Source organism: Apostichopus japonicus, chromosome 18, assembly GCF_037975245.1.
Source record: "Apostichopus japonicus isolate 1M-3 chromosome 18, ASM3797524v1, whole genome shotgun sequence".
NCBI lineage: Eukaryota > Metazoa > Echinodermata > Holothuroidea > Aspidochirotida > Stichopodidae > Apostichopus > Apostichopus japonicus.
In genome coordinates this window covers 230,414-246,524 of record NC_092578.1, presented here as the reverse complement: position 1 = coordinate 246,524, position 16,111 = coordinate 230,414, and the positions used below count along the sequence as shown (strand labels likewise).

General features: G+C 37.7%; 1 protein-coding gene across 4 annotated transcripts in view; it reads left to right on the top strand.

The window, feature by feature from the left end:
* Nucleotides 1–236: 236 nt before the first annotated feature.
* The window catches only part of LOC139958378 (tyrosine-protein phosphatase non-receptor type 4-like), a 94,573-nt gene continuing 78,698 nt past the window's right edge, over nt 237–16,111 (top strand). For all 4 annotated transcript variants that reach the window (XM_071955397.1, XM_071955395.1, XM_071955394.1 and 1 more), the window contains exons 1-3: nt 237–491; nt 11,665–11,795; nt 13,581–13,770. In XM_071955397.1, coding sequence (XP_071811498.1) covers nt 13,636–13,770 — 135 coding nt within the window. In that variant the 5' untranslated portion in view covers nt 237–491; nt 11,665–11,795; nt 13,581–13,635. The remainder of the gene's footprint in view (nt 492–11,664; nt 11,796–13,580; nt 13,771–16,111) is intronic.

Here is a 16,111-nt window from a genome sequence, read left to right as displayed (position 1 = left end):
GTTTTATAAAAAAAACTTTTTCAAAAGACGTGAAATATGGGCTCCTATTTTTCTACAGCAATAGATCAGACATTTATTTGCAGTATTTTTTTCGGGAACCTTTATTATGAACCCTATTATATATTTTTGTTGTAGCGCCTCCACCCTTAGGATTCGCCCTCGTTCTCGCAACTCAGTCATCACATCGAAATGTCAACAAGTTATGTACATATTACTCGTTCTGTACCGTATTTATAGGCTATACACTATGCACAACCGGTATGTGGGCATGTACCATCCACAATAACGTAGTATTTAGTAATACTAGCAACTGTACACTGTAAGCTCAGATGGTTAGCCTTGGTACAGAAATAAACTACACTAAGTTAGTGAACACTTTTGATGTGAGCCAACTATTTGGACAGATTTCTGCATGACCGAGAAAGTGGCGTTACTACGGAATATTTGATTTACCATTAACAACTTCTCTCTAGTAAATGTATTGATACTGGGTAAGTATCATATACATGAACAGTGTTGGAAGCAGATTTAGATTAATAGAAATTAAATAGAAAGAAAACGTAGCTTTGACCTAACTTAGGCCTAGCCTAGACCTAATGTTGCAGTCGACATGGCAAAGTTAGGCCTAATTTAGGCATAGGATAGGCCGTAGTATAGTAGTATTAGTAACTAGTACTGTGTCTAGGGCTTTCGGCTACGCTAGATGGTTCACTTTTCAACTAGACTAGGCCTATAAAAGTACGTTTGCCATTGTATGTTTACTGAGGGTTTGGTTCAATCTCCTTTCATAACCAATTAATTGTTGGCTAAGGCTAGATTAGTAAGTATCGTTGGTGAAGAGTACAGGCTGGTTAACTTTGAATTGGCATAGCCCAACATCTAGCTAATCTATAAGTAGGATGCTTACAAAATCCATCTTGACAATCCTTAAACCATGTGCTATTTCTATGACTAAGTTTAACTACAGATTACAATACAGTAGGAAGTCAATGAGAATTTAAGATAGGCTTGCACAGGAAACCGGTTTTATTACCGAAACTGGTTTTTGACGACCGAATTTCGGTACCATTTTTTATTTTAAGAAACTGAAAAAAAAGAAGAAACCGAAATGTGAATTGCAAATACTGGAAAAAAGTTAAAGCTTCCATCTATCGTTTGTTGACTTTGGTTTCTCCTATTTACTGTTCTTTTTGCAATATGAAAGTAAATTTCTACAAGAGTAAGCTTTTCTGCTAGACAACATTGTCAGCTACCATCGGCACACGTCATATACCAGTGCTTGAGTGTGGATAGGTAGGCCTAACAGTAGGCTATGCAGCCCATATATGAGTGAATCAGTTAGGTGACCTTGTAGTGTTGAACTGACCTTGGTGGCCAACGTTAGTAGTTGTGAGAAGTACACACTCAAATGACGAGATGCAGTTCAAAATATATTGTTATATCCAACATGTTTGTCCTCTTTGTGTTGTCCTTATTATTTTACTTCAATTTAACAGTAGAGGATATGGAGAAAATCATTTCAAACACAAGAGCACAGTTCGTGTACAAAAAATGATTGTTAAAACTTCAAAGGTACATTGCGCAATCCACAATACCATACAACATACATCTGCGCATGCAGCCGGCCCAGAACACAGGTCTAGCAGTGAGAAAACATTTGAGCAGGGCTCTGGGAATTGAACAATAAAGATGCAAAAAGTAACATTAGACCAGTCATAGTCCATTATTCACAAGATACACCTGGCATCAGACTTGAGCCCAGGAAATACTAAAGGAGTAAAAATGTTGCATATATGGCTGGAAATTACAGATGTTGCTGTTGGACAAGTTTTCTTTGTATGCTAATAGATTTTCTTTTCTTTGTAAGTTTCCTTTCACTATTTCTTCTTATCAGTTAGAAAGGCGTCTCTCAGTTGGTTATTCGTTTACGTTGATGAACACATGTTTCCAACTTTAACATAAACAATTTAAAATCTTTGCCAACCAAATCCCTGCTTTTGCCAGCGATATTTTTCAACTTGTACTTGAAAGTGTAGATGGTAAATTCTCTTCATTCCTTGAAGAGAAATTTATTTTACCGTCAAGACACCACCCGCCAACATGGCTTGAGCCTTGGCCAATTTGGTACCTTGGAACACTTTGTCAGCCACTACTGAATTAATTGGACCAATCGTATTGTAAAGCAATTTTTTTTACGATACCCAATTGGTCATAATGGGGTTTACGCTTGGCCCTATTCCCCGAAAATATAATATCTTAATAGCATGAATTTGGAGGTAGAGAAATTGATTGTAGTTTCTCGGGAGGAGGTATTACAATAACATCTATGTTTAGGAAGATTCTCCATCTGGGGCGAATTTTTTGTGTGTTAACCAACGAATTCTATTTTATCATCATTAGCAGTATAAACAGTAAGCAACCGACAGAGCAAATCCTTCCTTAGTTAACAGAAACTCTTAGTTGATTGTGAGCAAATAATCACTTGTTCTGTCATTATCAGAGTAGTTTTCTAGCTGATGAGACCATCGAGTGATCGGGATGACAGTGATTTTTTTTCTGAACAAGAACTTGAACTTTGTGAATTACTGTAAACACAAGACAAACGATATGTGTGCCATATGAGTGATGTTGAAACTTTAAGAGAACATTTCACTAACACATTTCTTTTCGACATTTTTACTTCAGTTAAGTTAATGTGGGTAATGAAAAGAGAGTCATGAAGACAGTAACATTTCTTGAATTTTTTTATATTTTTATATCCTTTACTGCCAACAAACTAGACTTGGACCTCTGTTAGCAAAGCTACGCATCTTAGCGATCGTGACACCTCCGTCAGAGATTTGGATGTTTCAATGAAATTCGGGAGGGGAAAAAAACGTTTTTGACCCAGATCCAATTTTTTGGCTAGAAAATAAGAAAGGTTTCGGGTTTCACAAAACTGTGCATGCTTATTTTAAGACCTAAAGGCTGAAGTAACACAGGATTTTATCAGGGCTCGAAAAATCCTATGCCCGGGCTCCTTTTTACTGTATGTGGGCTACCAAACTTAATGGCTAAAACGCCTGTCGAGCTACCAACATTAAACATCGCCAACTGTCTTTGAAGCACAGTAAAGTAAATTTGACCAGTCTGGCCACTGTATTGTACAAGTGGACACTGCACCCAAAAAAAATCATTGTGTTAAACATATGTTGCTGAGAATAAAAGTTTGTTAAAACATCAGTGACTGAGAATCAAGTTTGCATATTCACCATTTGTTGCATGTTTGAAATATTTAAAGCACGAAGCACTTGCTAATTTTGGCTTTCCTTAGTTGTTAGTATTGTCGGCTTATCGTAGGAGTTTATAATTAACTGAAAGAAAAAAAAAAGTTTTTTTTTTTGGTTCTGGTAAACACCAGTACAGGTGTATGGTTTGACAATTTAGCCTTCACTGACTTTTTCATGTTTGCAAATAGTAGTTGTACCAGCGGCAGGCCTCACAAATATTTTTAAAACTACTTGCCAACTGGCAACCGAGGCTAAAATTCTACTCGCCAAAACGTTTAATTTACTCGCCATTTTCTATCACTAATTGTTTGTGTCATATAAACATATGTAGTATGGCCTTACTTAGGCTATCGCCGTATAGTGTTATTTGTTTACAGGAAAAACGACCTATTCAGCTTGTGGTTCGTCTAAAGTGTTTAAAACATGATACATATGAAAAAATGAAACGTTGAAACATTTTAAGCATAGTTTAGGACCTGCTTTGTAAAAATTGACCACAAATAAACGATGACATGGCTGACCATCTGTAACTTTCACTGGAAATGACATCAGACTACTGTATCAGTGTATGTGTTAGTATCGTTAGCATATTAATGCTTGGTACTGACAATTATTATTATAGTCGATCGATTACTGAGTGTCAGACTTACTGCTTTCATTGGTCAGGTTTCGAGAATTATAAATGTTTTATGACAGACAACTAATCCAATAAACTTCCTGTTGTTCATTTCGAGATATGAAATGTTATTTCGGTAAAATTATGATTTCATGTTTGAGTTCCCTTGAAAGTTCAGTTCGTATCACTACACTTCGCAAAAAGTCCCCGCAACTGAAAAATCTCCGTGTTGTAACAGTGCACTTGATAATACTACTGTGATATGTTACATTAGGCAATAGGCCTTTCTTGATTGGCTCACATGTTAGTAGTAAGCCTAACGTAAAAAGGCAGTGAGCGAATAAGCCACTCCCCAAAATGTCAATTGTGATGCATTTTTTGCTCACCAGCCGCATATTCTAGTAGCCATTGGCGAGTTGGCGACCGTATTTGTCAAGGCCTGACCAGAGGTCATTGTCTTAAACTCCAAAAGTCACAAAGTAGTCTTAATATTCGGCATAAATTTTTTTCTACTAGGGTTGTGAATGAGTGGAACGGTTTGCCTGAGAAAGTTGTTCTTGCAAGTAGTGTGAATGGGTTTAAGAATGCTTTGGACAAGCACTTAAAGCATTGTACTCAGGTCTGAGTGTTTGTGTCTTCAGTTTTCTTTCCTCTCCTATTGGGTCCTTGATGGGGACTTGAGTGTCCCTCCTGATCCTTTTTTTCCTACTGAACTAAACTAAACTAAACACAAGGGGTAGTATAATTGTTAGCTAGGTTACACTAATGTCTTTTCTACATTTTTGCTATGAAATTTGTGGCTCCATTTGATGACAGTTTGTATAAGTCTTGAACATATTTGGTCAAACAAAGTAATAAATCATACAACAGAAGTAACAGGAAGGAAAGGCTTGTCTCCCCCCCCCCCCCCCCTGCAACCCCAAAAAAGGCTACCACACAGTTTCATGCATACTGAACTTGATGGGGAACGTGATTGTTTATTTTAAAATAGGTTAGGACTAATTTAATAGAATAGGCACATATTATTTTTTTCTAATTTACTAACAGGATTTTGCAAATGAGAGTTATACAAGTGGTTACTGTGAGTTGTGCAAACGATAATAACTTATGATAGCTGATTATTATTTTGATACCTTATGTATTATGCATGACTTAAAGTGAGAGGTGACCTTCATTCTGGCTGTTTAAAAATATGGGTATCCAGCTGATATCTGTAATAGGATGGACAAAACAATCATTGTACCATCTCAAAGTACTAGTTACAATTTAATCAAAACCATACTTTCCATGAGTTTTGGAGAATATTTTGTGATTACTTCTCATTTGGTTCTATTTTCTTTTTGTTTGTTTGTATTTTCAAGGTTTTTCTTTATGTACATACAGACTGTGAATAACATGTGTGATATACAGTATGATGGATGGAAGCCTTCATGCCTTTTTCTCTGGAGATCAATGGATACATGTTACCCTAAATAGCACCAATATGGAATACTAATGACACTTAGTATATGCCACAGTGCATTGCAGGCTTACTAACATAGAATCCAATTGGCAAGAACTTATGATTCATACCTTACAGTGGGAAGTCCTCAATTTGTTGGATAGTTATCCAGTCTTAATAAAGAGGGCAATTAGGATGCTGCCCGCTTAACTCAGTCTGAGGGAAATCACTAATTCAAGCGAACTGCTGTCACATTACTGAGTAAGCTTTGTTGCAAATTTTGTCATTTGGCATAGTGACAAGTTTAACTAGTTTGAACTTAGTATGTATGTACAGTAGTACAGAAAGAAGATGGGCATAACAAACATTATTGTAGTAAAAAGGTGAATTTCCATTAGGAAAGAAGAAAAAATGATTTCAGTTAGTATCTGCACTCTGTGTCTTGCCACAGTTACCAATCATCAACTTTGGTTCAGCAGACAAGGAACTGATTGTCATAGTAATTGTGAGAAAACTTATAAATGCAACAATTTAATCAAGCATGCAGTACCATCAATACCAAAAGATATTTCAATAGTTTTCGCTCAAGTAGCTGTTGATTATGTGGCATGAGCCATTAAATTTGAATAAGCGGAGGACTTATTAATTGTGATTTTAGTAATAAAAAGAAACAAATAGTTATGTACAGGGGTATTGTTTTTTCAGATCTGTGTCAAGGTTTTATAATCTCCCTCCCATAATGTTATTAGGGTAAATCTGCACACACTGTACTGTTTTTGCCGTATTGTTGTTTTTGGCCAGTAAGCAGAAGTGGTTTGTGGAAGGGAGGCAGTGGAGATAAGGGTGGGGGGGGGGGGGAGGTTTGCCTGTGTTAGTTCAGGTTAATTTTGCTTCAAATGAACACATACAACAGGAAGCTTTTATGGGAAAAAGAATGAATGGAAGCAGCCTTTTTCATTTGGTGGCATGTTTACATTCTAATTGATCTAGCTTATAAGAACCACCATGTAAAGGTGATATCAGGTTATCAAGGTTTTGATGTTAGTAAGTAAAAAAAAGAAACTTGGTAATGTCGCAGAGTTTTCAAAACTATTACAAATATTCCATTTTAGAAAGTAAACTCGACTTGCTAGGCTGAATGATATACATTTGTTTTTGGAACTGAATGTGATCAATAAATTCTGTTTTAAAGTGTATAATTGTCAATTGATTCCACCTCTAGCTTTTACTGCTGGTGATTTGTCTACTACTGTAGGTGTCTGCTAATTAAGACTGGAGTCTCCATAGCTTGTGGGCTGTTTATAAACCTTCCTCTGGCAGCAACAATAATGAGGTACAATTTATCTGCCTGGAGGAGTCTCATCTGGGTAACATAAACACAACAGTGACCTTACCAACCTTTTATGTGACCTTGTCCTCACCTCAGTGAAAGGAGAGTGTTGTTAGTGCTCCTGAAGGATTCATGGATTATCTCTCACTCTCCAAGAGCTGGGTAGAGATAAGGTCTTCTGACAGCTGGGTAGAGATACGGTCTTATGTGTGGAAACCCTTCTACTAGTCTGAAGATTTGTATTTTGACTGTTTTTGCCATCCTGAAAAGACATAAAGGCACTCAAGTGAAAGAGACATTAATGTTTGGCTAGAGGACCATACAGTACAAACCATTTCTATTTGAATGAAGTGTTCAATGAGATGTTGTGTAAGTGAAAGTAACTTCAATAACCGTGACTTCCATTGTAGTGCAATGTTGCCAGGTACAAGTGAACTGTGACAGAGTTCCAAAGGAGCTAGACTAGTTTCACAGAGGCAAACTTTCTGCTTTACTTTATACATTTCCCGTGTTCATTAGGACTAAGTACGTTGTAAATATGTTTATAACCACAACCTTAATTTATCTCTTGCAATCAAATTTAGATTTCTGCAACCTCCACTTTGGTATTTTGCAATGTCATATGTGGGGTGTTTTCCTGATCTAGAGTTAAAGAACTTAGCTTGATCTAATGTATTTCACATTTCAGTACACAACTTGTAGAGCTATTTTGTATGGTGCAACTACAGTCATAAATGCTGTATACCCCAACATGGGGGACCTAAAAGTTTATTCCCACTTCTGCAGTTCTCATATGGTTAATTAGCTTGCATTCAAGATGAAACAAGATTTATTATGCCAAGTTTCCTCTCTCATGAGTGATTGAGCAAGAGTTTGGTATTCAATGCTTAAAGCTGTTACAGTAGGTGTGTTTGCAATCGGAATTCGTCTGCCATCAGAATTGCATGAAACACCATTTTGTTATAATCTTGTATTGTTACATCAGAGGCTTCAAATCTTAAGAAAGCCTAGATTGCTATTAGTGTTCAGCTTACACACATTAAATATCACAGACCCTTAAGGATGTTTGTTCAAGTGACCTGGCAGGTGTAATTGGAATATTAACAGCAAGGTTGATTTGCCTCCCCAATTTAATGGACCTAATGCCTCTATCTTCACTGTACTCAAACTTTTCAGAAAAGTTATTTGTACGAAGAGCAAACCTCTTTTCTATTCCCTACCTCACCATTAATGCCCTTCTCTGGGTAAAGCAGTACTTTCAGTTCTTTGAATGTGCACTTTTCCTTGGTAGAGCCATACGGTAGCTAACTGAATTATGACATTGCACATGTGAGTTCAAATATCAGAGAAAAGATAATTGCTATCATTCCTCTATTCATCTGGCTAAATCAGGAAGCTTGTACACAGTTTAATAATTCATAATTGGCAAAACTACTTCCTACTTCCTGTTAATGTTTGTGAACCTGTGCAATGACATGCCTGGTTTGCCAGTCTAACAGTGAAAAGCACATGAAATTGAGCTCTAATCAATACTTATATATATGTGCTAGTGGATGGGTGGGGGTGTGGGGGGAGGGACACTTCTGACTGAATTGCTGTTGATCTAGAAGGAAAAGTAGCACATTTGTGGTAAATAACTAACCTGAAAGCAATCCTGTCTATAATTAGCCACAAAACAGTTGCAAATTGAATACTAATAAGGTCAGTCTTGTGATATACACTTTTATACAGAGTAAATGACCATATATGGCTATACTGTTTTTGGTTTTAATAGCATTAAATGAAGCAGCTCCTTGGGTGAGCAAGTTACAGATATTGCTACTAGGGTGGTTGCAGGATTTATAAAGGAGAGTTGAGGTACATGCGATACATGAAATCACCTTTCCATGTAGGGAGTCTTAGGACATCCTTCCCCAATGTTGTGCTAATAAATCATTTTTGGTTAGGATGCCAAAGACATAGTAACCGTAGAGATCTTGCTGGTGTGTGTGTGATGGCTAGCTTGTAAACACAATATCTCAACAAGTTGAATCAGTGTCATACTTGGTAGGTAGATGGCCATGATATGTAGATGTGCCCTGTTGTTTGTGGTTCCCATCTCATGAATATTAACAAGTGGGTGTGCATTAACATTAAATTTTTTAACATGTCAATATCTCTGCATCGATATGTCCAATTGAGTTAAAACTTAGTATGGTGGTGTAACTACATAGTATGTACATGTTCTTTTTAACAATTTTACCTCATGAATCTTTATGATGTGTGGAGCTTAATGTGAAATTTTCAACAACCGTTTGCAAACACGAGATCTCAAGAAGCACTAGTTAGTTGATCAATGTGATACTTGGTAGATAGATGCCCAATGACGAGTACTGTAGATGTGCCCTATCATTCTTGGTTCTCATCTCATGAATATTAATGGGTGGGGCTTAATGGGTTTCTTTTTGTTCATACTTTATATCATAAATAATCATAAGATTGCAAGAGATGACTTTTAAACACAAGACAAAACCAAATGTTGCATGGTTGTCTTCCTTGGCATATTAGGTTTGTCACACTATTTATAACTCACGCATGTCCACCTGGAAGGGTGCTTAAGGCTAGAAGAGAAAAAGAGAAGAGAAAAGAAAAACGAATGAACAAAATAATTATTAGGTAACATTGATGGATAATTGATGCATAAGATGAGTTTTCAGAAGTTTTTTGAACGAAGTGAGGGAAGCACAACATCTGGGTTCTAGTGGTAATCCAAACAAATTAAACAGTGCTTACGTACAACACTGTACAACACTGTACTATAGATAGAGTCATGGCAGCCCTCAACTGAATTGGTTGTCCTTTCACAGATGACGGGTTGAGCCACTGCAGCATTGCTGCTCTAGTTTCCAACTCAATGCACTATGGGACAAATTGTTTGGGCCAAAATTTGTGGGGCCCAATATGTTTGGGACTATTTGAGCCCACATTTTGTGGTATTCAAATATATTTTTGAGCCTCTTTGTCTGGGCCAAATATTTTTGGGAACATTTACACGCAAAATGTTATTGACCAATTTTAAAATTGCAACAACTACACAACTTTAAATCAGATTATATCCTAACTTGGAATACAGTTGTTGGTTAATATTTTGTACATGTGGGCATAAATATTATATTTGGTGATGACATACAACACTTAAATATTCCACTAAGCAAGGAACCATAGTGCCCTGTTGGGCTGTTTTTGGTTTTGATGATAATCGTAACCATTGCATTCATGATGGCGTGTGTGTGTACGCTTGTGTGCGTGTGGGTGTGTGTGTGAGTGAGTGCGTTTGTGCAGCCCAGCTTGTACACACGATTTCTCAAGAAGGGAAGGTCAGACCAATTTCATATTTTGTGTGTAGAAGTACTACATTAAGTATAATAAGCCTCTAGTTTTTTGGTGGAGGTTAAAGGTCATTGGGGTCACCAGGGGTCAAATTGTGAAAACTTTGTAAACACGATATCTCAAGAAAGGAATCATGGGCAGACCTCATATTTGGTGTGTAGGAGTACCACATTGTGTAAAAGAAGCCTAATGTGTTCGGTGGAGGGCAAAGGTCATTTGGGGTCGTCAGCGGTCAAATCGTGTAACCCTTGTAAACATGTACACCATCACTATACATTACATCAGATTCATGAAGAAAACTGCTCATGTTACATCATGGAAACCACAATGCATTGAGATGATGACTTGTTCACCTGATTCCTCACAACTCTGTGTGAAAACACAGATGTGGGTGATATTGGTCGATTGGCTCACTCTAGTGTTGAGGACAAATTTGATCTAATGTTGAAGACACTGAATTTCATTCTGGTGTTGAATGCATTTGGCGTATGGTGTAATGTTAGAGACATTTGAACTTTGTATAATTCTGACACCTTAACACACATAGCTTTGATCCAGTGTTGAAGACACTGAATTTCATTCTGGTGATCAAGACATTTGGCGATTGTTCCAATTCTTAATACACTTTTGCACATACCATGCCTAACATACCTGAACAATAAAAAACTCAGCAAACTGATATACATCATTTTCCTAGTGTGTGTGGCATTGTTCGCCTTATTTCGTTAACTTAGTGAAAAGGTGTTCTCTTTTCATGTTCAATGAGAAAGGCTAGTTTTATGCCGAGACATGCGTCATGCAGTTATAGCATTAGTTCAGCAGTAGTTTTGCTCTGAATTTTCAAATTGGTTTACTCTTCATAACTTAAAGCAGCATTTTGCGTTGGGTCACTTTTTTCCACCTTTTTAGCATATACATCGATTTTTTTACATATATCAATCATAACTCAGCAAACTAAGATACCATCCAAGTTTCACCCTGCCAAGAGCGGTAATTAGCGAGTAATTAACGATTTATGTCGGTAATGAGAAGAGTGTCCTCGACAAATTCCACAGTTAAAATTAATCGCATACAATTCCGCCAAACCCACTAGTTTGAATTCAACCAATCAGAGATGCAGGTTTAGTTATGAGCCGTTGCTAAAAATAGATTCAAGACCTCCATGGTACAACCAGGGAGTTGTTATGCCATATAGACTGTAGACAAATCAAGCGTGGTGTTATATTACGTATTTGTGAATGACGTTCGTAGTGTTTAAATATTCATATTATGGGCGAGGTTTATTGGGTTCCCAACGGAAAATATCTTGGAGAGCAACAAAGTTGAAAGTTGCAAATTTTTCGACTTTTATGCCACCATTTGAAGTAAAATATAAATAGATTAGCTAGTTATGTATGTCATTATGGCAAAGTGGAATCAGTGAGGTTGAGAAAAATCATAGAAAAGGATGCAAAATGCTGCTTTAACAAGGAAAAAAACTAGCAACCAATGGCAAAAGAAGCAACAACAAAAAGTTAAAGAAAGGAGAAAGAAAATATAAAGGCTTCAATTTGTTATTTAACTGCTGTCTTTTGAGAAAGTATATTTTTAACTGGTAATTGTTTCACCTTCTTTGTACATCATTTGTTCTCTTCCATAGGTTTTGTACAAGCCCAAGAGAAGTGAAGACTATTTTGTATTAAGTCTGTTCTTTCTGTCTATTTCTTCATCTGGGAGTTCAGCTGCCAGTTAGAATGTAGAAGCATTTTCCTTGACAACTGACAATCAGTGGTAAGTGTGAACTCTCTTGAAGTGACTCTTTGTGCAAGAGCTTGAAACTGTTGAAATGTGTATTTATAGGCAAATCTCTACTTCTTTGTCACTGTGGGCAGTTTTACTTGTTTCTCGTTGCCATGGTTTAAGACATTCATGAGATGGGGGGTTTTCCCACTTAATATTGGGTAATCTACTGCATGCAATAGTTGGTACATGCAACTTGTATTCTTCATCCTGTCCCTCCACTATTGCTAGGAACTGAATCACTTCATTTCTTCATGGAAGTGCATTTTGATTCCTTGCCAGAAGACATAAGGAATATATGTGGTCCTGTACGCACAAGAACTCATATTGTGGGGGTCAAAGGTCATGGGAAGTCAACAGGGGGGGAATTCTGAAAGAACTCATATTGTGGAGGTCAAAAGTCATGGGAAGTCAACAGGGGGGGGGGGGGGAATTCTGGAAACCTTGTAAACATGATATTTTTACTCCCTACTTGAAGCATGGTATGTGGACCCATATTAGTGATTTCAAGAACCTTATTGTTTTCTATGGAGGTCAAAGTGGATTTGAGGTCAGCAAAAGGCAACGTATGAAACCTTGTAAACACAATAACTCCAAAATTAAAGCTTGAATGATCTTCATACTGTACTTAGTAATTACAATCTACTCTGTAACCCTATTGAGTTGAAAACAACCTATCATGTTATGTAGAGGTGAAAGGTCATCTGAGGTCAATAGAGGTTTCTAAGATCAACAGAAATGAAAAGCTTAAAACCTTGTAAACACTATAACTTCAAAGTTAAAAGCTTGGTTTCACTGGTTCAGGCAGAGATCCTGCCTTTATTTGTAGCACTCAGTCTCAGGTCATCATTAGTCTGAAAACCTCATAAACGCCATTATTTACAAATCAAAGCATTGATCAATGACTGTAGTACATAGATCGACTTTAGGGGTTTAGCAGTGAAAATGTTCAAGGCACTGTAGAGATCAGTGGTTCGAGTATGCAATGCGAAGGATATATTGCTCATCCATACAGTACAATGTGCCCATGGGAAAGTAAACAGTTTCAGAGGTATCCTTCTAATACAAAAACTACCAAGTTGGGTCACTTTAATTTTTTTCAGGTCAGTTTCATTTTCCAGAGGATGGGCATAGTATTAAATGTTCTCATGAATGTGGCAAGGAATCACTAATCCTTGTGGTTTTCTGGTAGATAATAGATATGATAACATTTTGTCAATTTTAATAACTGCTATGTTTCATGAAGTCACTTGTATTGCTGGAAGACTGCATAAACAATTTAACAATGTGATAGTCTTTTCCAATTGTTATGTTTCATAGGTATGGGTTAGTCTCCATGTGTGTTTTTGATACCTTACTAAAACTTGAGGGAATTTCTGCAGCCATGAAGGCCTGTTTGTATAAAATGGGTTGTAGACTTGATATTAAAATTAAGGAAAACAGAGATTATTGAATCGATACTTCTGAGGGAGCACAAGATTGAAGAATCATTTTGCATTTGTAGAAGTCAGTCCTGTTGAGGTCATCAGAGCTGGGTGTCTGAAAGTTCAGATGGATGAGCATAATACTGGATACATTACAGTATATAGGCCTACTTAAGTGATTGAAAGAAACCTTTTGCTTACGGTGCAGTTGAAATGTCCTGTACAGTCAAATGTCATTACAGATCAGAAATTGAAAATCTTGTATGTGTTGTAAACTTTAAATGTGCGCTGTACATTGCTGTTCAAGGAATCACCAGTACTGTTGGTTTTATGGTTCTTTATTATTCCTTAGGAGTGGACTACATTCTCTCGTGGGTAAATGCGTCAACATTGCAAGACTGGGAGGAATGTCCAGAAAACAACGAACCACCAGTGGTTCATACAATGTACGAGCCAATGAGCTGGCGCGTGAGCGTTTGGAGAAGAAAATTAGGTGTTTGATTATATTTCTGGATGATTCGGAACACTGTTTTGAAATTGAGGTGAGAAACTGTAGAATCTAAAGGAAATATACATAAGTCAATGGCAAACCAGTTTGCAACTGTGTCAATGTTATTCCTCACTTACCTGTCCCACACAACAGCTTCACTCTTGCTGTACCATGTCTAGACCGCCTGGTAACCTACTACAGAGTTCTCTTGTGGTGTGTTCAATGATTTTGACATAGGACTGATAGGTGACATATTTGGTGTTTGATATTAGAATGAGACAATGATGGATGGGATCTTTGGCAGTGTTTTACTAATAATCGGTAAAGCATCAGAAACCATCTTTTTATATTTTTACCCTAAATAAAATGCTTTGTGAAAAGTAATACAAAATCTGTTTTATCACCTTGACCATCTTTTCAATTTATTTGTTACTACTAATGTTCACCTCACAGTGTTTGTGATCCAATTATCAGTATTAATGTTACCAGAGCAAAAAAGTTTGCGTCCTAGGGACACAAGCCCCCAGAAAAGTTAACGTCCCTTACAAGAAGCTTGTGTCCCGATTGAACACCAATTGCATTTATTGTATGACCTACTGTTATTTGTGTACTTTATAAAGATGTGATCATATCACTGCCTTTACTTTGTGAATGTTCTACACAATCTGATGGCAGGTGGCCCAGTGCCTTAGCTTCGCTGTTTGACGGGGGGGGGGGGGGGGCCTGTCCTGCCCCTCTTTTTGCCCATCCTGCCCTTTCAATCAAATTTTACTTGGAACTCCCAAAATGTTAACTGTTAACGCTACTGCCATTAATCGGTTTGAAACTTTGGAAAAGCTGGAAGCACAGAATGTGACATTCATGGTGTCTAACAGTCTGGTTATTCTTCATAGCTGGTCTGCTGTTCAACACAGAATGTGACGTTCATGGTTTATAACTCTCTGGTTATTCTTCATAGCTGGTCTGCTGTTCAACACAGAATTGTGGCGTTCATAGTGTCTATCTGTCTGGTTATTCTTCATGGCTGGTCTGCCGTTCAACACAGAATGTGGCGTTCATGGTATCTATCTGTCCGGTTATTCTTCATGGCTGGTCTGCTGTTCAACACAGAATGTGACGTTCATGGTATCTATCTGTCCGGTTATTCTTCATAGCTGGTCTGCTGTTCAACACAGAATGTGGCATTCATGGTGTCTAACAGTTTGGTTATTCTTCATGGCTGGTCTACTGTTCAACACAGAATGTGGCGTTCATGATGTCTTACTGTCTGGTTATTCTTCATAGCTGGTCTGCTGTTCAACACAGAATGTGACGTTCATGGTGTCTAACAGTCTGGTTATTCTTCATGGCTGGTCTGCTGTTCAAGACAGAATGTGGCGTTCATGGTGTCTATCTGTCTGGTTATTCTTCATGGCTGGTCTGCTGTTCAAGACAGAATGTGGTGTTCATGATGTCTTACTGTCTGGTTATTCTTCATGGCTGGTCTGCTGTTCAACACAGAATGTGACGTTCATGGTGTCTAACAGTCTGGTTATTCTTCATGGCTGGTCTGCTGTTCAACACAGAATGTGGCGTTCATGGTGTCTATCTGTCTGGTTATTCTTCATGGCTGGTCTGCTGTTCAACACAGAATGTGGCGTTCATGGTATCTATCTGTCTGGTTATTCTTCATAGCTGGTCTGCTGTTCAACACAGAATGTGGCGTTCATGGTGTCTTACTGTCTGGTTATTCTTCATGGCTGGTCTGCTGTTCAACACAGAATGTGGCGTTCATGGTGTCTATCTGTCTGGTTATTCTTCATAGCTGGTCTGCTGTTCAAGACAGAATGTGGCGTTCATGGTGTCTATCTGTCTGGTTATTCTTCATAGTAGGTCTGCTGTTCAACATAGAATGTGGCGTTCATGATGTCTTATTGTCTGGTTATTCTTCATGGCTGGTCTGCTGTTCAACACAGAATGTGATGTTCATGGTATCTATCTGTCCGGTTATTCTTCATAGCTGGTCTGCTGTTCAACACAGAATGTGGCATTCATGGTGTCTAACAGTCTGGTTATTCTTCATGGCTGGTCTGCTGTTCAACACAGAATGTGACGTTCATGGTTTATATCTCTCCGGTTATTCTTCATAGCTGGTCTGCTGTTCAACACAGAATGTGGCATTCATGGTATCTATCTGTCCGGTTATTCTTCATAGCTGGTCTGCTGTTCAACACAGAATGTGGCGTTCATGATGTCTTACTGTCTGGTTATTCTTCATGACTGGTCTGCTGTTCAACACAGAATGTGATGTTCATGGTGTCTTCATGGCTTTTCACAGTTAGTTGATTTTTCACTGGATTAATTGTTCTATCAAATTTTTAAAGTAGCATCGATCGGACATATAAAGGATTAAT